Source organism: Acartia tonsa, chromosome 12 (assembly GCF_053477335.1).
Source record: "Acartia tonsa isolate MP-2025a chromosome 12, ASM5347733v1, whole genome shotgun sequence".
In the NCBI taxonomy this organism is placed as follows: domain Eukaryota; kingdom Metazoa; phylum Arthropoda; class Copepoda; order Calanoida; family Acartiidae; genus Acartia; species Acartia tonsa.
In genome coordinates this window covers 41,975,633-42,002,328 of record NC_137271.1, presented here as the reverse complement: position 1 = coordinate 42,002,328, position 26,696 = coordinate 41,975,633, and the positions used below count along the sequence as shown (strand labels likewise).

Sequence of the window (26,696 nt, the reverse complement as noted above, 5' to 3'; positions counted from 1 at the left end):
ATAGTATGGTTCTTTTGGGCTTAAGTAACCTATCAAGGACAGCTAAGCCTTTTTTTTGGGAGGGTGGGACATAATTTCAATAGTGGGTAATCTAAGTTTAGTGGTGGAGGTCTAAAATTAAAAAATCTTTTAGCCCTTCCACCTCCCTCCTTAAATTATATTCTGCTTATTGAGTTCTGACATTTTACAAGTGTTAATATTCGTTTGTCCAACCGTTTCAGGCTTCGCTTTTATGGATGCTGTCATCCTTGTTAAGATAAAAATTTATGAGCTTCTTATTATTTTATTTAAAAAATACAAACTAATATTTATTTTATAATGTAAGAAAGAGGAGTATGCAAGTGATTTTAAGCACCTTCCAGCAGTGATTCTAAATGTTTTTTAGTGAATACACTAGGGTTATATTTAATACCGTTATATCAATTTAAGAAAATAAGTTTCACCATGGTTTTAAATAAAAAGAAAATTTGAAGTGTTAGGCATTTTTTGGCTATCTATCATCAAATGTTTTGTGTCACAGCAGTTTGTTGAGTTCAAACTGCTGTGACACAAAAGTAAACTTTTTAAATAAAAATGTTGATTTAGAAAAAGAGATGGTAACTTGTAATATTGTTAACAGTTTTATAAGTGTACTTTCGTAATTAACAGTATTTGAATATGTTTTGGCGTGTTATTTTATTTGATTCCTTGAACTCAACAAAACATTAAATGATATTTCATCTAAAAATTCGTAACAATTCAAAGTTTTATTCATAGAAATATGTATATGGTGAAACCTAATTTTTTTAGTTGGTATAACTATATAACTTATGTATATAAAACATAACCCTAGTCTATTCACATAAAAATATTTAGTATCACAGATGGAAGGTGCTTAGATCGAATCACTTGCTCTCGTTCGTGCATAGTCCTCTTTTTAAAATGTTGCATCAAGAAAAATAATATGAAAAATTAATGGCAACATATAAACATGTATAATTAATCTTAAATTCAAAGTATCATGATAAGTTTCTGTAAGTCCATATTTTCATCTATTGTGAATAAAGTCTTGGTAACTCTTTTCCTTCTGGTGGCAGCAGCCAATTTTCCTGGAATAATTCGTCGTATTATAGACAGCTTTCCGCGGATATTACAACGGAAAAATTATAAGATTAAAACTAGTTTTTTAAGCCCCGAAGGCCCAGGCTACCAAAACTGGTGTTAATTTAATGATTTTAGTTTTGATATTCGTGGAAAATTGTCTGTAATATGATGCTATCATGATTTTTAAGTATTGCCCAGAAACGGGTCTAATCAAGCTGATATTGATCAATTTCGAAACCATACAAGAAAAAGTATTGAATTTTTTTTAAAAATAAGAATTTTTATAATATTTTATGGCTTTTTTTGGCGCTTTCGCACAAAGTTTGTTCTTGAACCCTGTAACCCTTTACAAATGAAAAACTATCTGCTAATGATGTTTTATGACCTGCAATTTCTATTATGGTTAATGGAACTATACATAAAATTTCAGACCCCTATATTACATAGCAGCTGAGTAAATTTTGTTTACCTGGCTATAAGTACATCCTTCCATTTCTATAGTATGGAAAGTGTAGGCGTGGCGGGGCAAACTTGATGCGTTTCTTTCAGATTTATGAAACACCTAAAAATATTACAGTAGTAATGTTTAGGGCTCGGCAGCCGCTCGTTTAATTTGAGATTTTGTTCAGAGATACTCCATGATAAGACCTAATAGTGTATCCTCTCACGTCAACAGATACACTATGGGCCAGATTAATGTTACAGTGTATCTATTATACGTACATGGATAAATTGACAGGGGAAAATTTGTCTTCAATTTAAGTTGCTAATATTGTGCTCATTTATTAGTCAGTTCGTTCATCCAGTAAGAGGGTAGGAAAAAGAGTAAAGGGGGTGGAGCTGGCGGAGTTTCGTTAATTAGCTGGGAATATCATTTTGAAAAAGTACTTGGTAATCTGGTGCAACATCCAAGTAATAATTGATTGGTGTTACCTTTCCATGAATAAGTACTAGGTCCCCCTTATTAACTGGAGCAGATATCCACTCTGAATCAGGAAATACAGGGTCCTCACCACGGAATTCCAACAGTCTGAATAAAAGATATATTGTCTTTCAAATAGGTATAGTATATGTAGATGGTCAAATTGGCACTAAAATCCGTCAAACTTAAAAAAATTCTAGCACACAACAAATTTGTTGATTTTTTGTTATCTACGATCCATAATGCCTTATGAACCAAGAAATCTGTACACATTTTAATCAATACCATGGCCTATTTGTTTTACCAATGTTTTTCTATGGACTAAATTAGAGAGAGTGTCTCTAGATTATCTCTATTTCTTTCAAAAATTTAATTTGAAGATAGGTCATAATTCTACAGATGTAGTTGACTTACTTCTCTCCACCTTGTAATCTGACAAAACGCCTGGTGACCTCACTTTTATGGGATCCAGGTACATACCTTAAAAACAAACATTTTCTCAATAAATATAGTCCAGATACTACATGCGTTAATTGGGAGTTGATACAAAACCGCGAAAACAAAACAGCGAATGTTACAAAACCGCGAAATTACAAAACTTATAGAAAATAAGTTAGAAATTGTACACATTTTGGTATGAGAGGACAGTTATTTTTTCTGCATGGAAAAATTATTGTGTCTGACTGTCCATTAGGATTTATAAGTTGGAAGGAATTTTAATGTTAGAGGGAGATTTGAAATCTGCATCAAATTTTAAGTTTTTTTTTAATAAAACTCGTTTTTTGTAAAATTCTATATATATATTGTATATAAAACGAGAAATACAATTTAAGTTTATATATTTTGACCAATAGGATAGGTGGATTGGAAACTACCTGCGCTCTAATTGGTTGAATGATGTACGACACTTAAGCTTCTCCAATCAGAGTGCAGATAATTTTCAATTCACCAATCACAGATGTCAAAATTAATTAACTTAAATTGTATTTCCGCTTTTAGATAAAGAATTATACAAAAAACGAATTTTATAAAAAAAACCTTAAAATTTGATGCATATTTCAAATCTCCCTCTAACATTAAAATTCTTTCCAACTTATATATCTGACTGTCCATCTAGGGTAATAAATTTATTGTTTTATCCATAAGTAGCATAGCAACAAAAATATTAAAACATAATAATATTTAAAGAGTCTAAAATATTAGGAGTAAGTATTACATGAATTGAAGAGTAGCTTTGCTAAATAAATATGGTAAAAAAGTTACCAAAGACAACCATTCTTTAGGGTAGCATCGTCAATTGGAAACCAAAATCCAACCAAGCTCTGAAACAAAACGAACAAAAATAATTTCAAAAGTGTAAGTTTTCAAGTAGGGATAGGGGCGTCTTGGATATATAGGGTTTATATACACTCCCTCCTCCTCTTGGACGATATTATATAGTAAGTTAAGAAATCAGCTTTACTAACACAAATTTAAAATTTTAAATGGATAAAACCTTTTAGATAGAGCATGAAATATCTATAACTTGTGGCTATGTCCTTAAGGCTTCTAGGGGGACTTCAGAGAGGGGAAAATATAACCATAACGGTCCAGTGGTTAGTGAGATCCAGAGCGACAAAGAGACACACACATAGACTTTCCTATATTTAAATTGTAACAAGGCAGCATGGGCCCATAACATAATAATAAAAGTGAAAACGAAGCACATACCCTGAGGTGTGCAGAAGGTTGGGTGTATCAATCCTACTTTTTTTTTGGGGGGGGGGGGGTTGTATACACACCTTACACTCCCTTAGATTTTGATTTAAGGGATGCAAAAATTTTAGATTGCGATCCGCGTAGCCCCCTAGCACAACCCTGTACACACCACTGCACATACCTGAGGATCATTATAGAGGAAGGTTGCGTCTTGGTGAGGGGTCACTTTCCCACCTACAATATAAACAAGGATTACAACATTCATAAGTAGCGAAGCACAAAAAAATCATGGAATGGACAAACGGACAAAGGGAGTTACAGAGCAGATATTCAGTTGTCATATCAAACAAAAGAAAGAAGGAGAACAAAAAATTACAATAACTTTAAAAAAAAGTTTATGCCTTTGAAGCATGGCTAACAGAAAGACAAACAAAAGAATGTAAAGACTAGATGCGCATCTGAAAATTTCAGCGGTATAACTTTAAAAGCAGCCGAGAAAATTACTTTTTCCCATAGTGTTACGGAGTGACTGACAGACAGACAAAGTAAATTAGTTAGTAGATTCGCTACTAAAAACATATGTGGATGAATGTTTGTTGCTTAAGATCTGTTTACCGGCTGGATAAATTTAAAGCTTTAACGTCAAGTATTTTACGTTTAGACCATAAGCAAACTTTATGGAAAAACATAGTTTTAAGGTTGGGATAAATTAAGTTAGGCTAGAAAAGCAACCCATTGTATAACTCTAATGTTTTTATCGATGGGGAACCACTAACTTATTGTAGACGGATTAGCTAACAGACAGACACAGTGAAGCTCTCTATAAAACAAACTTACCCACTCCTGGTTGTTTAAATATGTACATGCCCTGTACTATGGCTGGCTCTTTCATTTCTGAAATAGATTAATATTTGATAGTATTGGCATGTATTGTCTACAAATCACAAAACTCACATTATTATGTTATCAAACAAGCTACTTATAAAAAAATAAAATTTTGATTGAATTTTATTTAATTAATAAAGTTTAATATCTCATTGTGTAATATACGTATTAACCAAAGCCTTTTGATATTTAATTGAGCTAGAAGATTAAAGATTATATAGAATCTACATTATGCATACAATTGACAAAAAAGAGAGAATGATGGAAGATGAGCATTATAGAACATATTAAAAATGTTACCTAAACTTCTTGCAATAGCTTGAACTTTGTCCGAGAAACTTATTCTTCTAAAATTATATTTATCAATAAAACTTTGTTAAAAATTTCTGTCAAAAAATTTGATGCTGTGAGTATTGGTGCAAAAAATATGACGTAACAAAAAAAATAGCCAATGAGAGGCCGTTATTGACCAATGGTAAAATTTATAGTGGCCTCTCATTGGCTAATTTGTTTTGTTACGTCATATTTTTTGCACCAATACTCACAGCATCAAAAATTTGACATATAGGTTTATATATTGCATATGTTCCGAGATCATAAAAAATATGTGGAAAATCATGACTGACGGATTGATATGATTATATGCTGAATTCTCATTGTGGTGCCCTTACAAAAAAAGCAGCCGTCTTTCTTGAATAGTTGCAGAAAAATATCAAACTTATATGGTGGAAATAAATAAGTCAATTCCTTTTTTTCAGTGAACTATATAATTGTCTAAGGGATCTACTGCATTTCACGGTAAAATATTGCTGGTAACGAATATTGCCAAAAATCTATGAATTTTAAAGGCTGCTAGCTGCCAAACAGCTGAGCGTACAGATCATATCCGTACACCATTTTTAACGGCATAAGAAGGCCTACAAATAATCTGGTATAGCCAAGATCCAATGATGCACAGGGAAAGCTTCACTGAAGAAAAACCGCGTAAAATAGGTCTTTTTCGCGCATTTCTCTGCACTGCGAGATAATTATGCATTATTGATTTATGGCTATTCCAGATTATTTGTAGGCCTTCTTATGTCGCTTAAAACAGTGTGCGGGCATGATCTGTACGTTCAGCCGTTTTGCAGCTAGCAGCTTTTAAAATTAATAGATTTTTGGCAATTTTCGTTACCAGCAATATTTTACCGTGAACTGCAGTAAATCCTGTTTTAGAGATCTAAAGTAAAACAAAACAACCAAAAAGATAAATACCTGAAATCATCCTGCAGAGTATGGAGAGAATGTCCCATCTAAAATAACAATCAAATGGTCACAATCTGTGTCAAGCGTGCAGAGGTTTTTACATGGGAGGATACGCTAAGCCACTTTAATTTTTTTACACCCCCCTTGAACCCAAATAAAGAAGGTGAATTACGGACAATATGAGGGGTGAATTTTAGCATTAGATGGGAGGATATGTAGCAATGGACAAGTCCAACCCGCATTTTGGAGTAGCTACACTCCTAAGCTTGTGTAGAAACTGTCTATAATTATATTGAAATTTAATCCTTTCTTCAGATACACTGAAAAGAACGTGTCCTTGATTTGAGAAATTGTTTTCTCGTATTCATTCGAATCCGGTGGATAGGAACCGGTTCTCATCCATACGAAAAATTGTTTACCAACCTTATTTAGAGCAGAGAATTTATCCATAACTAGATTACCCTATCTCTGTCAAATAAATACCAACCTTATTTAGAGCAGATAATTTATCTATTACTAGATTACCCTCACTGTTAAATAAATACCAACCTTATTTAGAGGAGAGAATTTATCTATTACTAGATTACCCTCACTGTCAAATAAATACCAACCTTATTTAGAGCAGAGAATTTATCCATAACTAGATTACCCTCTCTGTCAAATAAATACCAACCTTATTTAGAGCAGAGAATTTATCCATAACTAGATTACCCTCTCTGTCAAATAAATACCAACCTTATTTAGAGCAGAGAATTTATCCATAACTAGATTACCCTCTCTGTCAAATAAATACCAACCTTATTTAGAGCAGAGAATTTATCCATAACTAGATTACCCTCTCTCTGTCAAATAAATACCAACCTTATTTAGAGCAGAGAATTTATCCATAACTAGATTACCCTCTCTGTCAAATAAATACCAACCTTATTTAGAGCAGAGAATTTATCCATAACTAGATTACCCTCTCTGTCAAATATATTACCAACCTTATTTAGAGCAGAGAATTTATCCATAACTAGATTACCCTCTCTGTCAAATGCCTCTGCCTCAAAAAAATACCTAAAATAAATGCCTGTCAGTGAAATAGATATATTATTACTTGGATATTGCACCATAGTTTTATGGACTCTGATAAAGTGATGCTCACAGCTGGCTGAAATAAAGATCCCTAATTTACCCCTTTACCAATCTCCCCTCACCATTTTTGATAGCCCGCGCCTTCAACCCCTTGGGGCTAACAAACTGATTTTAATTTTATAATCTTTACTTTTAAAATCCGCAGAAATCTGTCTATAATACGGTGCGATAAATTATTATTACCTAATCTTGTCTCCAGACTCTAGAAAGTATGTGTCCGATGCCTGCTGGTGATTAGTTGTTGAGAATATTCCACGGTGCTTTTGGGGATCCATTTCCTTAAAAATAACCACTGATTATCCTTATAATAAAGTAACAGGATGTCTTTCTGTTTGTCTGTTTGTCTGTCTGTTTGTCTATTTGTCTGTCTGTTTGTCTGTACCGAAGGATCTCGCTAACTGCTGAACCGATTGGGTTCTCCTTAACAGGGTAGCTTCTCATAGATCCCGGGAAGGTTTTCTTGGGGGTGGAACACCCCAATCCCCCCAAAAATGAGAAATACCCCCCCCACAAAAAAAAAAATTCCAACCCCCAAATTTTTTTTTTACATTTTCTTTTAAAATCTAAAATAAGAAATTGGGTTACCAAATTCGACTCCCCCCTCCTCAAGTGCCCCTAGAGGCTCTAGGGGCGTAGCCGCTAGTAAGTAAGAAAGCAATAAAAGAAGCTTTAAAATGTTTATATCACTTCGAATATACTTTTTTTAGTCAATTTTAGTGGGGAAGAGAGAAAATTCCCCTACAAAAATAATAGACAAAAATCTAATTTTTGGTTTGAAAAAATAAGTTTTTAATAACCTTTCACATTTTAGGAAGACCCGGCAAATAGGAGATCATGTGTATATTTCCCAGTGACGTTGGGGACATTAGCCTGTAAATTACACTGGTACCAAAGATTTTATAACCACGATATCTTATTCGTTGTCTCAAACACATTATTTACTTTTATTGAATTTTGGTGGGTTGGTTCTAAATTAGTAATGACCAATTTTAAGCATATGATTTTAATCTACAGACAGAGACATTTTTATTTATCATCATTGGGGACGATATCAATCTATTGTCCTTTGTCTTATCCCTTGAGATCCCTGATATTACCTGAACTAGTTGGGTGCAGGCAGACTTGATGGCGGTCACTTCATCCTGGCTTAGGAATCCAGGTACTACCAGCAATCCTTCAGACCTGAGTGGCATACAGGTTTTAGGTCAATTAAAGAATAGCCATTTCTCGCATCGTATTATAAAATTTCCGCGGATTTTAAAATGTATAATTATAAGTTTAAAACCAGTTATGTTAGCCCCGAGATGCCATTGGTTTTAATCTTTTGATTGTACATTTTTTATTTGTAGAAAACTGGATATAATACGATGCTAGACATATGAACCGGTTCTAATCCACTGGATATTCATCGGTTTCGAATGAATACGAGAAAAATTGAACAAATTATTCAATTTCACAAGGAAGGACAAACGAACAATAACTCTAGTAGTATGCCAGAACTTTAATTTGTAAAGTCTTAACATAATGTTACATAAAATTGTTGCAAAATACAGGATATATTGAAAGGACATACATTCATTTTAGGATGTGATTATAGAGATGCCTTGCTTATTATATTGTACTTTGTTGTTTTAGGAATTATTATTTCAAAAATCAGATGAATAGGATAATTATATCATACAAAAAGTTAAAAACCAGCATGTTTGAAATCAATAGTACAATTCTAACATGTCTTAATTAGGATAGGGAGCTAACCGTTACGGACGGACTGACCCTATTTGTAGAAAAACTTCGCTTTTTAAAATGATATATATCAATACCAGTTTTGTTAACCCCGAGTGACCGAAGGCCCGGGCTTATTAACCTCATTCTTTTTAAATTTACTTTCCGCGGAAAGCTGTCTTTAATAGGATGCGATAAATAACTACTAATAAACTTTTGTTAAAAGCTCATGTGCTTTATTGGATGTATTTTTCCTTTCTTGAAAATTATTGTTTTTAAATGGTTCTTCATTTTAAAAATTTACCTAAATTTGTTAATTTGCTCTTCGGTTAATCCACTCATGTTTAAAAATAACTTTTTACGTTTTATTTATCAATTTGTTATTTTTGTTTTGTATGATTTCTAGTTTTTAACTGATTAAAACTAAAATTGTTTTACATTTGTAAGAAATCACATATTAAAAGGACAATCCCATACTTATTTTATTTGTACGAGATTAATCTCTTATCAGCATTTCATTCCTTTGAACAAGTGCATAAAATAAATAGTAAAACAATGAGTATTTTCAAATAGACTTTTTTGGTATAACATAAAATAAAGGAATATTTTATGTATGCACTAGCGGCTACGCCCCTACAGGAATAAAAAAATATTTTTTTTGGTATTTTTCTTGCCGGGTGGCGGTACTCTCCCCTAAAATAGATATAAATCTACCAAGGACCTTAGACTGAAGCTACATTGTAAAGGAGATCCATGTCGGTTCAATGGTTAGCGAGATCATTGGGCACAAACACAGAGATATCCTGAAACTTTATATAAGGACTAGCGGCTTCGCCCCTAGCCTCTAGGGGCTTTGTCCCAAGAGGTTTGATCAACCTATTTTTGTGTTATTTATATTTAAAATAAAAATAAAAATAAAATTTTTTTTGGTGGGGGGTATTTTTCATTTTTTTTTTGGGGGGGGGGGGTTGAGGGTGTCCCACCCCCCAAGAAAATAGCTTAAAACCATCACAGAACCAGTAGGTATATTCCCTGAAGGGTAGAGCCCAATCGCTTCAGTGGTAACTGAGATCTTAAGCTTCAGACAGACAGACGGACAGACAGACAGATAGATATCCTGATATTTTTCTATAAGAATAAGAGAAATAGACAGATATTTTGATCTGGAAGAGAACCCCTTTTTTAAACATGTTATCATGTGTGTTACACGATAATTTGATAATTCAGAGATAAGAAATATAAATATTTTATATGACTACTGTGTTTTTGTTAAATTGTACCAACCGTCCCCAAGAGCTTTGGGGGTTCCTAAGGCAACCACAAAACTACTCCAAGTTGGTGGTAAACTTTTAGAGGGTTGTGGGGAATTTTTTTTGTATTGGAACAACCCCTTGGACGTCACTGTATAATAAGGCTACCCTGGAAACGAAAACAAATTCGTTTGAGATCTCTTACTATAAACATAAACCCCTATTACTTAATGAAATGTAAGAGTCAGTCAGGTAAAAAGACATGTTTCAGAAATGCTACAGATCCTAAACCTAATTAAGTGTAAAATATTTTTTGGACAGCCAGCTTCTTTATATCTCACAAACAGGTGGGGGATTTATAGAAAAGTTAGTAATTCCATGTCCAAATACAAATAAAGAGTGGGAGGGGATAATTTTTCGTTTGTATTTTAGGAAGAATTAGACATAAAGAACTAAAACTAGCCATCCTATTATTTAAAAATTGGGGGAGGATTTCTGTGCTCGCTAGGCACTATGAAGGAAACCACCGAAAATTATAAATATTACAATTATCACCATCCAGCCAAGACCAAATGTATGATATACTAGCAAGGGACACAGCCCTTGTATATAAAACAGAAAAAATCAAACAAATCGATCGTTCGCAGGATTTTATTGATAACTTGTTTATTGAATTTTTAGAACTGATGCAATTATCTTCAGTTTTTTAAGTAAATAGATAGATGTTATGAGTATAATCATCCTTTAATTTATTAATCATATGATTCAAATAAAAAAATCGAAAAAAATAACAATTAAAAAAAGTAAGGCAAATATTTAAACTTTTACATTTATTAGCAAAAATTTTTAATCTTCTACATTTAAATTATTTTTCACCAATTTAGATTTCATCTTAGCAATTATTGAGCTTGTTTTAAATACAAGGCAATTATAACTAGAAAAAACAATCCATAAGTAGCGAAGCATAAAAAAGATCATTAGAAAAAGTGAGTTAAAGAGCGTATGTTCACGTTCAGTTGTTATCACAAAAGAGAGAGAGAGAGAAAATATGTAAAAACTCCCGATAATCCCGAAAACTAAGGTTTTGTCTTTAAAATATGACCGACAGACAGACGGACAAAACAAAGTCTAGAAGCGCATATGTCCTAGATTTTTTTTCTTCTGAATTTGTTAGGTATCTTCATTAGCGACAGAGTGAATTATAAAGAAGACTCGCTACTCCAAAGATTTCCGGCTAGGTCATTGTTCTAAGACGAATTTGTCAAACTTATATATTATATTAAATCAGAGTAAATTTAACAAAACAAAAATACACTAAAATACTTTTTATCACAGAAATTAAGGGAAGACGGTGATAATTTTAATTTAAAAAAGTAAGTTTTAAATAGTAATTATTAAATTTTATTATCTAAATATATATAAGGGAGGCAGGAAAGATATATTGCGAATTAAAAATTGCAATTTTGTTGTACATTAAAAAGACAAAAAACAATATATCATTCACAGCGCCTTTTTCTGCCCCTATTTATAGCTGCTAAATTTGTTGTAGGTGTTATTTTGAGATTGAGATTCTAACAGGCAAAGAATTTTAGTAGAAGAACTTATTTTGCAAATGGACAAAAAAGTTATAGGGTCTTTTTACCCATTAATTGGCAAAATATCTTTACAAAAATTGTATGATACATATATGATGATTTAAAATGGTTTATTTCAACAGTGTCACTATACTATGATGATTAAAGTTCGATGTGATCGTAGTTTGTATCCATAAAGTTGGTCTTCTGCCATGAAAAGATGTTGCACTTTCCTTCGGGTACCTGCAGGAACAATTCATTAAGACTTTTACATAACATCATAAGCGTAGCAATCTCTTTCAATTTTGATCAAAAAAATATGTTTATTTCTATAGGTTTGGATTGCAATATAATGGTTTTACTGCTACTAGGGGGTAGTTAGAGTAATGCCTTGGCTTAAAACAGGCGCAACTCATTACCATGCACATAAATAAAGGTCATGCAATCAAAGGGTTGGATGTCTGAAGAACATTGAACCATATCACCAAGCACATAAATAAGCAAGGTTTGGTTCAAAAATACAAAAAAAAATTTCAAAGGATATAAGGAGGCTACTATATAATTATTACTGTTTGTAAGTCTTAATTTCCTTGTAAGTAGTGATACAGTCCTCTTTCTTAGCTCCATGCCACACGGCCTGCTGAAATATAATAATAAAATTTAACAATTTAGAAGCAAGGATTTTCTACAAATCCCCTCTGTCATTATTTTCATTCCATTTGATTTTGATGTAAGCCAACTCTCTTTCAAGAAAGGATCTTAGGGGATAAGACAATAAACAATAAATTGATGTACATCCCCAATGATGAAATTTTCCATTTTTTTTATTTAAATCATTGACTGAAAAGTATATACGGAAACAGCTAGTTTCAACCAATAAGTATTGTATTTGGTCAAAGTCACGAAAGCTTTACAGCCAAGTTAATAAAACTTTGGGTACCACACCAGTAGCATTTACACTCCAGTTTTTCCCTTCCTACCTACGAGTAACAGTGCTCTATTTTATTTTGATGAAACTATTTGGCTTTTAGAAACTCTTCAAATGTTTATCTTCCATAGAAGTCAAAGGGTGGGGGTTAATGGGATTTTTAACCCCCCCCCCCCCCCTCAAACATTGAAACCCCTCATTTTCCCACGTCAAAATTTTATTTATACATAATATTACCTTCCCCCCATTAAACTTTTGTAACCCATCATTTCCCCCTTCTCCCAAAAAAAAAACTTTTGAAACCCCTTCTTTTTCCCCTTTAAATTAAAGGATTGGATCACGTGCCTGTTGTCTGTCCGATGAAGGAAGATCTCGATCATAACTATTTTCGGATAGATTCACCCCCTCTCTTTCTCCATTCCCTTTGAACTGGATGGTTCTGGATTATCTATTCCAAAACTTGTTAGCGATAAGGTGTTTATACAAGTGCGCCAATGTTTTTTTTTATAAAATTGTTAAAAAATGACATCTGTTTGGTTTTCCTTTGCAATTAAGCTTTATTTAGGTACAGGGAAGGTTTTTAACTATTTTGGGAGAGCGTATCTCCACCCTCCCAATTTAAAATCACACCCCCAAATTTTTTTTCTGAATATTTCTTATTAAAACTCAAATTAAAAAGTAGAAGGGCGGTTGACTTATCCCCCTCCCACCTTAAGAACACCTAGAGGCTTCTTGGGGGCGTCCGTTGCCCCTAGTCTTTCTTAAAATAAAAGCTATGTCTTGCATTTTTTTTCAAATAGGTGTTTGATCACGAATTTCATATGGTAAAAATATTTTTCTTATTTAATTGTTATCCTAATAAGATAAAAGTTATGCTTGAAAATTGTTTTAATAGCTATTATTATATGTTGCATTTTTAGATAAACGTCAGAATTTGCGTCATTTGTGTCATTTCTATTTCAGATTTTTATTACCCGTCATCTGTCTGTCCTATATAGTCTATAATTACCTTGTACATATCCCAGTATTTGTCTCCAGTATGGTTCTTCACATGAGCCAGCGCCCAAGATGCAGCCAAGCTACCTGCCTTCACAACAGCAATTCTGAAAGATAATATTTTTTTTCTCGTATTCATTCGAATCCGGTGGATAGGAACCGGTTCTCATCCATACGAAAAAACTATGTCTAGCATCGTTTTATATCCAGCTTTCTACGAATATAAAAATGTACAATCATAAGATTAAAACCAGTTTTTTAGCCCGTGCCTTCGGCACCTCGGGGCTAAAAAAATGGTTTTAATCTTATAATTGTACATTCTATATCCGCGGAAGGCCGTTTATAATACGATGCGAGAAATAACTATTCTCGTATTCATTCGAATCCGGTGGATAGGAACCGGTTCTCATCCATACGAAGAAACTATGTCTAGCATCGTTTTATATCCAGCTTTCTACGAATATAAAAATGTACAATCATAAGATTAAAACCAGTTTTTTTAGCCCGTGCCTCCGGGACCTCGGGGCTAAAAAAAACTGGTTTTAATCTTATAATTGTACATTCTATATCCGCGGAAAGCTGTTTATAATACGATGCGAGAAATAACTATTAATTGTTAATCAGGAAGGGAGGAGACATTGGATTGTAAATTCCACTGGTACTCAAAGTTTTTATCCTTCTTTTCCTCCTATTTAATTGTTATTTGTTTTTACAAAACTGAAACAAATATCTCCACACTCCCCTTCCATCGAAGAGAGATATCTACTTATTTTGTTAAAATAAAACATAAAATAAGTACCTTGAATCTACATTATTCTTCTGTTCATTATGGTTTACCTACAAAAAATTTTTATTAAAGACAATATGAATAATTTATCATTTTATAAAATACATAATTAACTTATTAAACAAAAAAATGTGTCAAAACAGAACTAAAGACCACACAAAATCAGCGGACGTTTTTGTATTTTATTTATCATCGCCAAACACACCAGAAAATTTATATTATTAAGGCTCAACCAACAAACAAATTAAACTAAAACAAAAATAGGTGGCTAGATAAAAATATCGAAATTTACTACAAAAACAACTACCCCCCCCCCCCCCTTGTAAAATATTTTTTCTTTCGAATCAATCCAGTTATTGGCTACGCTCAAAGACATACAAGGGGAGGATGGTTTAAAAGGGATAATATCCATCCTACAAACTACAAATACACTGTAAAAAATATTTACCAAGCACAGTAGGTATGGAGCACAGTCAATGTTTTGAACTGAATGAGTATACACAGACCATACACTCTAAAAAAATATATAAATAAACAAAGATATAGCGCTATGAATATTTTTTTTTTAAATTTAAAAATTCAATTGAAAGTTTTCTTTCTTTGTTGAAAATTTGCTTTTAATAGGGAAGAATTATAAAGAAAATATTTTTTTTAGTACAAAGTAACTCTATAATCTAACGTCAGTCCGTTGTTCCGTAAGAAAAAGCACAAAGAAAGCAATCAATCACTATTCAAAACGGAGGGCTGATTATTTTTTGTGTAGATTCCCTTTTCCATTAAGCATCCTATATACAACTTACTTGGTACAATGATCCGTCATCGGTAATGCTATAGAAGATATCAAACTTCCAAAGGAAATAGTACTTTTTGGGGTTTTGTGGTTTTAGATGATTTATTGACAATACCTGCATAGGTTCAACAATTTCTGTATCAATAAGCCTGGCAAGGAGATAGCTTCTCTGTGTGGAGCTTAATTCTGACCATTTGTTGCCCTTGGCTTGGCGAGCATAGGCCTAAAAATACCAATCGATATAATATTACTTGGATGTTGCACTAGATTTTCAAGTACTCTAATAAAGTGATACTCGATGCTGGCTAATTTAAAGATACCCGAAAAATAAACCCTTTACCCCATATCTCCCCTCCTACTGTATAAAGGAACTACCCCAATGAATAAGTTCCATATTAACAACCTACATTGACGATTTATTTTATAAAATACAGGCCTAGCTATTCTGACAATCTGTCAATTCTACTAAAAATCACGAAACCTTTAGAAGTAAGGTGGGGGTATATCTGTTTTTTTTTCTTCGTGTAACTGAAAAGGGGTGGGTAAAAAGAGGGGAGGAAACGGTGAAGGGAATTGTGGGGAAATTTTCCTTTAGAATTGTGTGTCAGAATCACATTCCCTTTTCCCTGATAAAATAGAGAAAAATCATGATAACTTTCATTAATATAATTTTAATTTAAGATATGGATCAGGATGACTTTGTATTGTGTTTTTATAACGAATACAAGATTTAAATAAATATTGTCATTTTTTCAAACTTTTTTTGTGCAAAGAAATAAAGTAAATGGTTCAAATAAGTAATCCTTGACCAAAAACCCCTTAATTATGATGGTTATTTGTTATAATAATGATTTGAACTGTACCTTTGTCAAGGCACTGTTGATAGCTTTAACATATGGGCCAACATCGAAACCTTTCACAGTTGTAAACAGCTTTATACACTGAAAAATAATTTGGATTAATTCTTATTGGAAAGCATCAGGATCTGTGTCTGTCTGTCTGTCTGTACCGAAAGATCTTTAAAGATCCAAACAATGTAGCTTCTTGAAATGTATATAACTATTTTTGGGATGAAAACTACTCTTTTAACTACCTTTTCTTTAAAAAAAAATTGTTAAGTGGATATTATACTATTTTGTAGGAGGGTACCTACACCTCCCCAAGAGAAAAATAGTCGCCAGTACCTAACAATTTAAATTATGCTAATCTATTTTTGTCGTACATGCTCAGACTTATATAAGACTACTCTATAAACATATAATTTGTCTGTCTGTTAATCTGTAATGTTTAAATGAAATTTTTTATGCTAATATATTCAAATAAAGATAAATATATTTTGTTATTAGATTAATTAGCATATATCTGGCATTGAAACTAAACTTTATGTTTTTTTTATGTTAATATTTACCTTATTGGCAATGGCAATGAGAGATTTTTCAGGTTTGTTGGTATCAAAAGTTGGGATTCCGTTGGTCATCAGAAGGCCATTCACCAACATAGGCAACTAAAAAATAGGCAATTTTTAAAAAGTGCTTGTCGAACACAGAACCCCCCTCCCTTAATTTAAATTAAATTGAAATAATGTTTTTATTTATTACTATAAGGCAGGTAAGCATAAGTTATACTAGACATCAGAACAATGGGTAAAAAACTAGCCCCCTTTTTGGCGGCTGAAGATAAAATTTATCCCCTTGCTTTTTTAACTGCCTTATTTAATAAAATATATGAAAAAAATTTTATTAACCTTTTTCAGCTGCTTAGGTGGATTCTCAACGTATTCATAGAAGTAAACTAAAAATAAATAAATAAATGATTGTCTGGAAAAATAGAGGGATTTTTACATGAATGGTATTCGACGACTTTTTAGTAGCGATGCTACTCTATAATTTGAAATATCAGTCTGTCAGTATGTTGAAAGTTTTTGGGGAAATGTGATTTTCTCGGCTCCTATAAAAGATGGAGAGCTAAAATTTTCAGGGATTAATTATGTTAACATTCTTTTTATTTTTACGAAGTTTCATTAAGATTTATCTATTGGTTGGTTTGCTAAACCGATTCCTACATTTTTAAGTTTTCATGATGATCCTATTCAAGATAGACGGCTGAAGTTTTGTTAGTCCCGAAGGGCTAAAGGCCCGGCTAACAAAGATGTAGTAATCATACGGTTTTTATTTTAATATTCATGGAAAATTGTCTGTAATACGTTTCTATACATGATTTTTCAGTATGGCAGAGAACCGGTTCTAATCCAGCAGATATTAATCGGTTTCAAGTCTTACAGCAAAATCAAGGAGAATAAAGTTATTTTGTTGAATGGCAGGAAATACGAACATTTAAAAACCTTATTATAGAGTTGCTTTGCAACTGAAAAATGAAAAATTTTACCTAAATATTCTGACATTTGTTCAAGAATCTTCTCTTTATAATCTGTATTTTCAAAGTTGTCGAAAACTTGGGCCCAGTTCCATTCAGCCTCTTCGTGCACCAACTAAAATAAAAATTAGATTTAGTACTTTCATATAAAGTACCCTGTTAAGCTATGATATAGCTCTTTGTTCAAAGAAATTAAAAATAAAGGGGGAGGGCAGAGATAGTTTTTTACTTTTTGGTCAATAAGCTTTAAGTAAAGGACGTTCAAGGGGTGTTTACAAATTACTTCCCGCATCCAGTCCCCCCCCCCCCCCCGACAAAAAAGCTTAGAAGCTTTTGGACGGACCGACCCTAAATGTGAAAAGCTTCGCTTTTGAAATAAGCAAAAAGATATAACAAAAGTAAGAGAAAAAACAACTTGGAATATAAAAGGGAAACATAAAGCGTCATTGACAGTCACACATAGCTTGTAAAGTATCTTCGCTACTAAAAATTGATTCTTTTATCATCGTAGCTACTCTCTATTACTATGACTAGAAGTAACGTCCCTAGGGGCATTTATGGTGGTTGGGCGTTAAATTAAAACCTCCCATTTTTTATTTTAGTTAAAAAAAAATAAAAATTACTTTTTAGGGGGGGGGGGGAATAGTTAGCGAGATCCTTCGGTACAGAAAAACACATACACACATCCTGTTACTTTGTAATAAGGATGATAGGATGATTACCTCTAGGAAAGTATCGACATCCTTGGCTTGTGAGATCTTGGGAAGAATCTTCATCAACCTGCGGCCACTCTCTGATTTCATAAATACATCCGCATACTTGAATACAATGCCCATACCATCCTTACCCTAAAAACATAGGAATCTAAGGTATGAGACATACTTGAATACAATGCCCATACCATCCTTACCCTAAAAACATAGGAATCTAAGGTATGAGACATACTTGAATACAATGCCCATACCATCCTTACCCTAAAAACATAGGAATCTAAAGGTATGAGACATACTTGAATACAATGCCCATACCATCCTTACCCTAAAAACATAGGAATCTAAAGGTATGAGACATACTTGAATACAGTGCCCATACCATCCTTACCCTAAAAACATAGAAATATAAAGGTATGAGACAATGGCCGAAAATTTGATGTACATCCCCAATGATGATACACATAATTATCCCTTCTGTGCATTTAAATTAATAGTTAAAACATTCGAACACTCAACTTAATCTACCAACCAATAAAATTTTATAGGTCCCCAAAGTTGTTAAGCTTAAATGTGTGCAGATTTACGGACATAATTACAAACCTATAACAATAGGCAAAAAAATAGCTTTCAGAATAGTCATTATAAAGAAAAACTCATTACCGTGCATCGAGTTACAACTTCAAGACAAATATTTGGCAATCAAAAAGGGTTGGTTGTCTGTAATGCAACACTTGCAACCTACCTGTGCAGAGTTGAGGTAGCCATCGACAGCTGTCTTCACCATAGGACCATAGGGGGTACCATCCAAATAGGAAAAGGCCATCTTTTTCAATAAATCCTAGAAAATATTCAATTTTATTTTCCATGTTTCTAAAGTTTTTTTTTCATATTCATAACTTGTGTTAGAAGCAAAGCTAATCTAATTTAAGATGTACATATCCGTCTGTATGTCAAAACAATCAATATTAGATGAACCAACTAACAAATAAATAAGTTCCATATTAGCAAGCTAAGTTGATTTGTCATTTAGAACAATTAAAAGGCAAATTTATACAAAATTTTGCTCTAAATAATGTTCTGTTTCTTTTAAAAAAATAGTGCTGTCATTGTTAAATTGTTGCTAGTCCGATTTTTAGAAGCGATGTTACACTATAATACACTTTGTCTGTCATTCAGTCCGTAATGCTATGGGAGAAATGTGATTTCCTCAGCTGTTATTCAAGCTAGACGGCTTATTTTCTGTGTGGACATTCCATTTACCAATAAGCATCTAATTTACTTTTTAGATCTCCTTGTCTGTAATCCTATCCTTGATTTATTTGTACTTTGTTACTTATGGATGTTGTTATCCTTGTTCACTTTTAGAAGATACAGACCGAACAAACATAAACTCTACTCATAAAGTAGTGTGCCATCTAAATTATTTTACCGACCTGTGAGGCAGGGCTTTCCAACAAAGTAGGGAGAAGGGTAATCATAGAGCTAACATCTGTTTCTCCTGAACAAAACAATAAATTCAGATAAATAGATAGTCCATTAGACAAAAATTCCGTTAAATTTAAAAAGCAATTTCTATCAGAAAACGATTTTTAACGAGTTCAGTTAACTTTCACCTTAAAGTAAGCTGTGGCAATTATCATATCTTAAATAAGAGCTTAAAAATAATGGATGAATATCTTAATTTTTTTATTTAATAGGTATAATGATATATGGAATGAACAAAAAACTGCCCTGTCCTACCAAAATGCGTATACTTTCTAACTAATAATTTGACTGGATCGTTCCAACACTCAGTGTATACTATTGCTAAGATTCAAGAGTAGTTCCTCTAGAATTTATTTATCTTTCTAAATTGATAACCATTACAAAAAAATATATCTTTGTTTCAAATAGAAAGAACGATTCCATACCTGAAAGCATATTGAGAAGTTGACCCGCATTTCCTCCAGCCAGAAGTGTGCTGCCCAGGCTCAGGTAATCATTGAAATCCATGCTGCCAGCAGCCTTGGCAGGCTTTGGTGCCGGCTTCTTCTTGGGAGGAGGCGCCTGCTTTTTGCTGTTCACCTACATTTTTGTACAAGGGTTATTAGAAATCTTAAAATAAAAGAGGTAGGATGTCTGTCTGTTTGTACTGATCAGCTATAATCATATACCTATATGTCTCTCTTTCCAGTGAAGCTTCATAGGTTTATAAATAACTATTTTAGAGAAGAATACCTCTAAACTCCCGATAAAAATTGTCCAAAGAAAAAATTTGTCACCTCCTCCTTTGAAGGTACCTTTGTTCTGGCACTTTGATGGAAATTGCCTTGTTTTCTATGACTTAAACCATTGAATTACGGTTTCAAATTCCATTTTCAAATATCTGTGCTATTTTTGGACATAATTGTTCTCTTAAATATTCAAACTCCTACCTTTTTCTCATCCAAGCTGATTCTGACAAGTTCGGATTTTAGATTTTCTGTCAGTGTATGAAGAATGTCCTGATTTTTTCATTTTATCTATGATTTTTTTCAGCAAGCTTTTCAATCTTACATGAGGATCCATGTTACCATGAGGTATAAAATTGAAAGCATGTTCATTGTACTAATGTTTTACTTACAGATTCCCATATGTTCAGTCATAATTATGAAAGCGAAGTATCTCGACAATGTCTATTCCAGTTTATAGCATGCTAGTGCAGTTTTAAAAAGAATAAGTAGAATAATTCTCTTGGGAGGGTGGTAGTACACTCCCAAAAACTTTAAATCTTCTCAGGACTTCTTAGAAGCTAAACCTAAAAGGATAAAGCGATTTCACGAAATATCAACATCAAACTTCTGTTCAAATATCCATTAAAATTAAAAACATGGAGAAACTATAATTGTTTATGTGTGTCTGTCTGATTTGTAAAGATTTGCATATTTATTAACCATCTATAGATAATTTCCTTGGTTTTGGCGGGAGATTGGAAAACCGGAGCCTGTCGGTCAACTATGTCGGCAATGTTCTTTGTTTTCATACCTGAAAATATAACATTAATGATAAGCTTAATGGTATAAGTAAATGTATCAAGGGATCTAAAGGGATAAGACAATTGACGATAAATTAATGTACATCCTAAATGATGATAAATAAAATTACCCCTTCAGTAGATTACAATAAGTGGTTGAGAGATTGAACATTTTACTAAATGAACCAACCAATCAAAATTCAATAAAAGTCCCTTATGTTGTTGAGCCAACTAATAAGAAAACGTTATTATAAGCCTCAGGGGACTAGAGTAATAAACAGCACAATGTCCCATCTATCGCTGAAATGTATCCGACTAGAGTAAGTTCTAAATAGGTGAAATACTAAAGACTTTTAAAAAAGGGTCATTATTTCTGCTTTTTTAAAACCGCCACTGCCGCCAAAAACCACTATTTCCTACCGATTTTTTACTAAATTTTTTTTAAAGTTTAAAAGAGTGGTGAAAACAACTAATGTATTATTAAAAAAGGGGACATTTGAGAAAGATAATTATAGAAAAGCTACTCAAGATATTAAAATAGAATTACCTAAAGCTGACAGAACGTCCAACAGAGGATTCATTTGTACAAGAATGGAGGGAAGGTTGGGGGAGGGGGCCTTCACCACCCTACGCAGGATTCCCATCACAATTTCTAAAAGAAAAAATAATTAATTAAAAAAATTTAGATTTTTGTAAATTTAGACGTGTGTCTTTTAATATCAAATTAAAATTTAAATTAGGATTTTAACCCCAACGGGAGCTTTAAACAAAAGACATCATCAAAAATATAGTGTACTATGATTTTGAAAAACTATTATATTTTCGTGTTTGACATTACCGTAATTGTTATTTATCGCATCGTATTATAGACATCGTTCAGCAGATGTCAAAATTAAAAATCTAAAGATTAAAACCTATGAACTAACAAAACTGTTATTTATTTTATGATTTTTGTTTTAACATTTGTGGAAAATTGTATGTAATACGAAGATGCATATTTTTTAGTATGACTGAGAACCAGATATCAATTGGTTTCGAAGCCATACTGGAAAAAAATTTATTTAAGTTCCAGTTTTCGAGAATCTTTACTTCAAGATTGAAAATAGGCATTCGAAATAAAAACTTTTCTGATAGACCTTTAAAACGTACAAAAAGTGCACTTAATTAAACTGAAACAAAATAAGATAAAAAAATCTTTTACTGCAAACCTAATCATAATATATCATAAACCCCCTCCCCCCCCTCAAACCTCAAAAAAAAACTTCAGGTTACCTGAACTGACTTTACTACTCCTATCCTCATTATACTCTTGTACATAGCTCTCCATCATACTCTCCTCTTGGATGGTCAGAAAGGACTGGGGTTTAGTATTTTCTGTGTCCACTTCGTTATTCTAAATTGTTGCGTTATTAAACAGGGATCTAAGGGGATAAGATAATGGCCGATAAATTGATGTACATCCTAAATGATGATTTACAAAATAATCCTTGCTTTAGAATAAAATTAGTGGTTGAAACTTTAAACACTCAACTTAATGAATCATCCAATCAAAATCCACTGATTTTGTAGCGACTTGACTGTGTTAATATTTTCGACGCTATTGGCTGATATTCAAAGACCCAATTGAAAAACACATTTCTCTTGTAGGTATAAAGCATTACAGACAGACTGACGAACCAGGTTTGTTAAAGAAAACATACGCATTATTAATCATAGTATTCTCAATATATAGCAGCATAAATCAAATCCCTTTTCTCTTTGAACGAAATTGACAGACGTCAAGATAGAATGATGGATAGACGGACATTTTGAAATATAGAGTAGTTTGGCCAATGAAATATACCTTAAAACTAGTTAAGGAGAAGTTAACAAATATAAAAGTAGTTAAATATTGATGTTTTAAGCAGTTGAGATGCAGTTCAAGCTGCCTAGAAGAAGCTAATCTATAATACAAAGTAGAACGATGTCTGTCCGTCTGTCTGTCCGTCTGTCCGTCTGTCCGTCTGAAGCTTAAGATCTCGGTAACCGCTGAACCGAATGGGCTCTACTCTTCAGGGAATATACCTACTGGTCCTGTGGTGGTTTTAAGCTATTTTCTTGGGGGGTGGGACACCCCCAACCCCCCCAAAAATGAAAATTTACCCCCCCCAAAAAAATACTCCTGGTGCTGCTGGTGCAGCTGGTGCTGCTGGTGCAGGTGGTGCAGCTGGTGCTGCTGGTGCTGGTGCAGAAAATTATTTTTTTCTAGGGGCAAAGCCCCTAGAGGCTAGGGGCGAAGCCGCTAGTATGGAATAAAGCAGCATTATACAAAAAAGCAGCTATAAACCTATCTTAATAAGCTCAGGATAGATTAAAAGTTATGGAAAAAGTAGCTAAGTATTAGCAGTGAAAAGCAGTATTGTCTGCAAATGATATATCCCCATATCCTATGCAAAAAAAAATATTTCAACCTCATGAAGCATATGGTCTAATTTGTCCTTCATCTCATCCAACACACCGGAGGCCTTCATAGCTTGCAGTAATTCATCCTGAAAAAAAAGTAAATTAATTATAGAGTAGCTGCGCCATTGAAAAAGATGTTTTCGGGTCGGTAATGCCTATTTTAGTTAACATTAACACACGTACACATGCATCCTACTACCTTTTTTACACACAAATAGACATCGTGTTAAAAAAAAGAATATATGAAGTTTAAGTTTGTTTCACTTAAAAACCCATATATGGATCAACTCAAGCCCCGAACCTTATTTGAAGAAAAAACAAGTTTATGGAGGGGTTTAACCCTGCAGGGCCCTATCTCAAAACAGTTTTCTATCCCTGTGGGGGTCTCTCCTAATTCGTGCATGCCTGACCTAACCTGATCTAAGTTAAGGATAAATTTTTCAAGGATGTTTGTGGTCCATTGGCGATCTAATGGAATCATCCATGTTTTTTTAATGAAGATATTTTGTTTTAATTTTTAAATTAAACACACAAACAAACAACCAACAGATTTATTAAATATTAGCAACTGCGCCTCTAGAGGCATCTAATGGTGTTTTTTTTTAAATATAAAAGGATTTTTGTGTGGAGGGCCGGGGGGGTATTTTTTTCTATGGGCGAATTCTTTTAAGAGAGATATGGTATTAAGAGTGGTTATTATTCTTCAATACACCTACGAGAAGCTACATTGTAAAGAAGAACCATATCGGTCCAGCGGTTAGCGAAATCTCTCGGTACAGACAGGAACACATAAAGACATCCTGTTACTTTTATGTAAAATACAGATAGACACTAATAAAGAATGAATAACTGAATATTTAAAATTTAATTTTGATATTATCTTTTATTAATTTATTGAAGAGACTTACTATTACTTTATTTTAAAAACAGATAGACGCTAACCCTATTACCTAATTAAAAATTTTGCATACCTGAATATTTTCATGTTTATTTTGATATTGTTCTGTATTGATTTCTTGAACACCACCGTGCACCACGCAAACAAACACGCATATCATAAATCCTAAAAAAAAATTTTATCAAGGGTTCAAATATACCAAACAAGCGCAATAAATCTAAAATAATATTTGGGAGGTATATCTTTTAATACACTCCCCCTGAGCTGGATCTTTAAATCATTTTAGTGGTGAGCCAGATTGGTTCGGCTCACCTCGATGTGGCTCACTTCTAAATGATATAAAGATCCAGCTCTGAATTCAAGATAGGTAAGACTTTTATACTTGACACCCCCCCCCCCCTGGAAGCATTCAGGGGGGGGGGTGGAACCCTAGGGGTGTGTAACCACTCATTTGTCTGAGAGGTATATACACCCCCCTTTTACACGCCTCTGTTTTCATCTAGCTAGCGCAAAGAATTCATTCATGAAATTACCCATTTCATATAATTTTTTTCAAAAATTAATAAGACGTTTTTAATGATCATTATACAAATAAACGTTTTAAAAAACATTTAATAAATTTACATGATGAAAATCTTTTTTTAAAAATATATATAAGGTAATTTTAAAAATAAATTTGTTTTCTAAATTAGAAAAAATAATGAATGATATGTAATTCTCTTTTTAAAATGTAAATAAAAAGTACAAAAATTAATGAATTAAGAAAACATATGATTAATGCCTACGTGTCCTAAAAGCCTGGGTCGTTGACCAAATGACCTATTTTTAAAAACCAATCAAAAAATGAAGAAAAAAATCACTTACCTTGCTTCATTTTGTAATTTTCTCAATGCCCAAATGTTAAAAATGTCCAAATTTTCTAAAACAGCCACCGGTTCTCACTAAGATGCAGTTTTTTTTTAAAGGCAGAACTGTAAATTTAGTCACGCCCCCGACTGTAACATGTGTATGTGACAGACACTGTATACCGTTGAATGGTACGGAACAAACTGTAGCTCAGTGTAGCTCAGACCACTAAAGCTTCAAGAAAAATTTCACTTAGTGTTCGTTTGGTTCGGCCAATTTTGGGTTATTCTGAAATTAGCAAATTTTATTTGGTAAAAGATAAAGTAAAAACAAGAAAATGTTTCATTTACTAAGTATATTTGCGATAACTTTTATTTAATGAAATCTTCCAATTTTTAACATGTACAAAACGGCCTGCTTAATTGCTTCAAGATCCATGTTAGATCTACAGGGTGCGCCACATAAATCCGGACTTTTTTTAAACGGCCATAGCGCCAAAACTACTTGACCAATCAGGACGTTTGACCCCACTATAAAAACCTTAGGTAATGACCCTTTTGCCCATGAAAATCTTTGAACGATGGAGGACGTGTACGCCGAGCTGGCCGCGCATATGTTCAACAAGGCAGATTCGAATTGTGCAGATAGTTTACCATGGATTTATGACTTGGGCCTACCAAATCTGACCTCAGCCCATCTGTAGGTGAGATGGACTAATGAAACTTGCTGGAGATACTATCAGATACCTAGTGAAAACACTAGAAAAGACTAGAGCTCTTTATCCCAGCTTACTTGGCTGAAGTACTCCGACAAAGTGGATCATGGTAGGTTTTAAGATGTCAAAAACGTTAAAAATCTTGAAAATTTCTCGTTTTTTGACTTTAGGGGCTCACATGGAACCTTGAAACTCGTTTTAGACTATGTATTGCACTGATAACCCTATCCTAATCTTTATGCCATTTTTAAAAAGGTATAAAACGTTGTTCTAGCTTAACTGTGGCCCAAATAAGAGCCGCCTTGTCAAAGGGTAGCTTTAAAGATGGGTTAATTTGGATCCTGCAGTTACTCACGTCCTTAAGGAGATGTGGCCTCCCAGCAGCCCCGATCTTAATTCCATGGACTTTTGGGCCTGGAGCGCCATTAAAGCATGAACCAATAGACGCGCCCATACCAAGGAGACCTCTCTCATTGCTCCTATCATGGAGAACTTCGCCTGCTTGAACAAGGACATGGTGACCAGGGTCGGCGTTTGGTTCAGGGGGCGGGTAGAGGCGGTGACTGAGGCTGGCAGCGATTTTATTAAATAATATAATAGTCATATACCTAGGTTGCTTCCCAGTTTTTAAAATTCAATAAAATCTTTAAAATTGACGATTTTATGTTTATTTGTTTAAAAATAAGAAAAAGTCCGGATT

At 33.3% G+C, this 26,696-nt stretch overlaps 2 protein-coding genes across 2 annotated transcripts; both read right to left on the bottom strand.

Annotated features, from left to right (window-relative positions):
- Positions 1 to 263: 263 nt before the first annotated feature.
- Positions 264 to 9,171, bottom strand: LOC145333480 (phytanoyl-CoA dioxygenase domain-containing protein 1-like). Its single transcript, XM_080178634.1, has 13 exons — positions 8,997 to 9,171; positions 8,068 to 8,152; positions 7,154 to 7,248; positions 6,820 to 6,892; positions 5,843 to 5,880; positions 4,889 to 4,935; positions 4,541 to 4,597; positions 3,885 to 3,937; positions 3,269 to 3,327; positions 2,420 to 2,485; positions 2,017 to 2,113; positions 1,553 to 1,645; positions 264 to 1,088 (listed from the first exon to the last, which is right to left on the bottom strand). Exons 1-13 carry the CDS (start codon positions 9,032 to 9,034, stop codon positions 1,032 to 1,034), a joined length of 858 nt encoding a protein of 285 aa, XP_080034760.1. The 5' UTR covers positions 9,035 to 9,171; the 3' UTR covers positions 264 to 1,031.
- A 1,586-nt stretch (positions 9,172 to 10,757) lies between these two features.
- Positions 10,758 to 25,546, bottom strand: LOC145333479 (uncharacterized). The gene is made up of 21 exons (XM_080178633.1): positions 25,300 to 25,546; positions 24,509 to 24,600; positions 23,546 to 23,623; positions 22,368 to 22,488; positions 21,643 to 21,747; positions 21,035 to 21,106; positions 20,518 to 20,588; positions 20,014 to 20,167; positions 19,537 to 19,601; positions 18,846 to 18,941; positions 18,113 to 18,238; positions 17,403 to 17,505; positions 16,762 to 16,808; positions 16,426 to 16,521; positions 15,881 to 15,958; positions 15,133 to 15,240; positions 14,676 to 14,741; positions 14,240 to 14,277; positions 13,454 to 13,547; positions 12,108 to 12,156; positions 10,758 to 11,761 (listed from the first exon to the last, which is right to left on the bottom strand). The coding sequence occupies exons 1-21, from the start codon at positions 25,307 to 25,309 to the stop codon at positions 11,679 to 11,681; spliced, it is 1,752 nt and encodes a 583-aa protein (XP_080034759.1). The 5' UTR covers positions 25,310 to 25,546; the 3' UTR covers positions 10,758 to 11,678.
- Between the last annotated feature and the right edge of the window lie 1,150 nt (positions 25,547 to 26,696).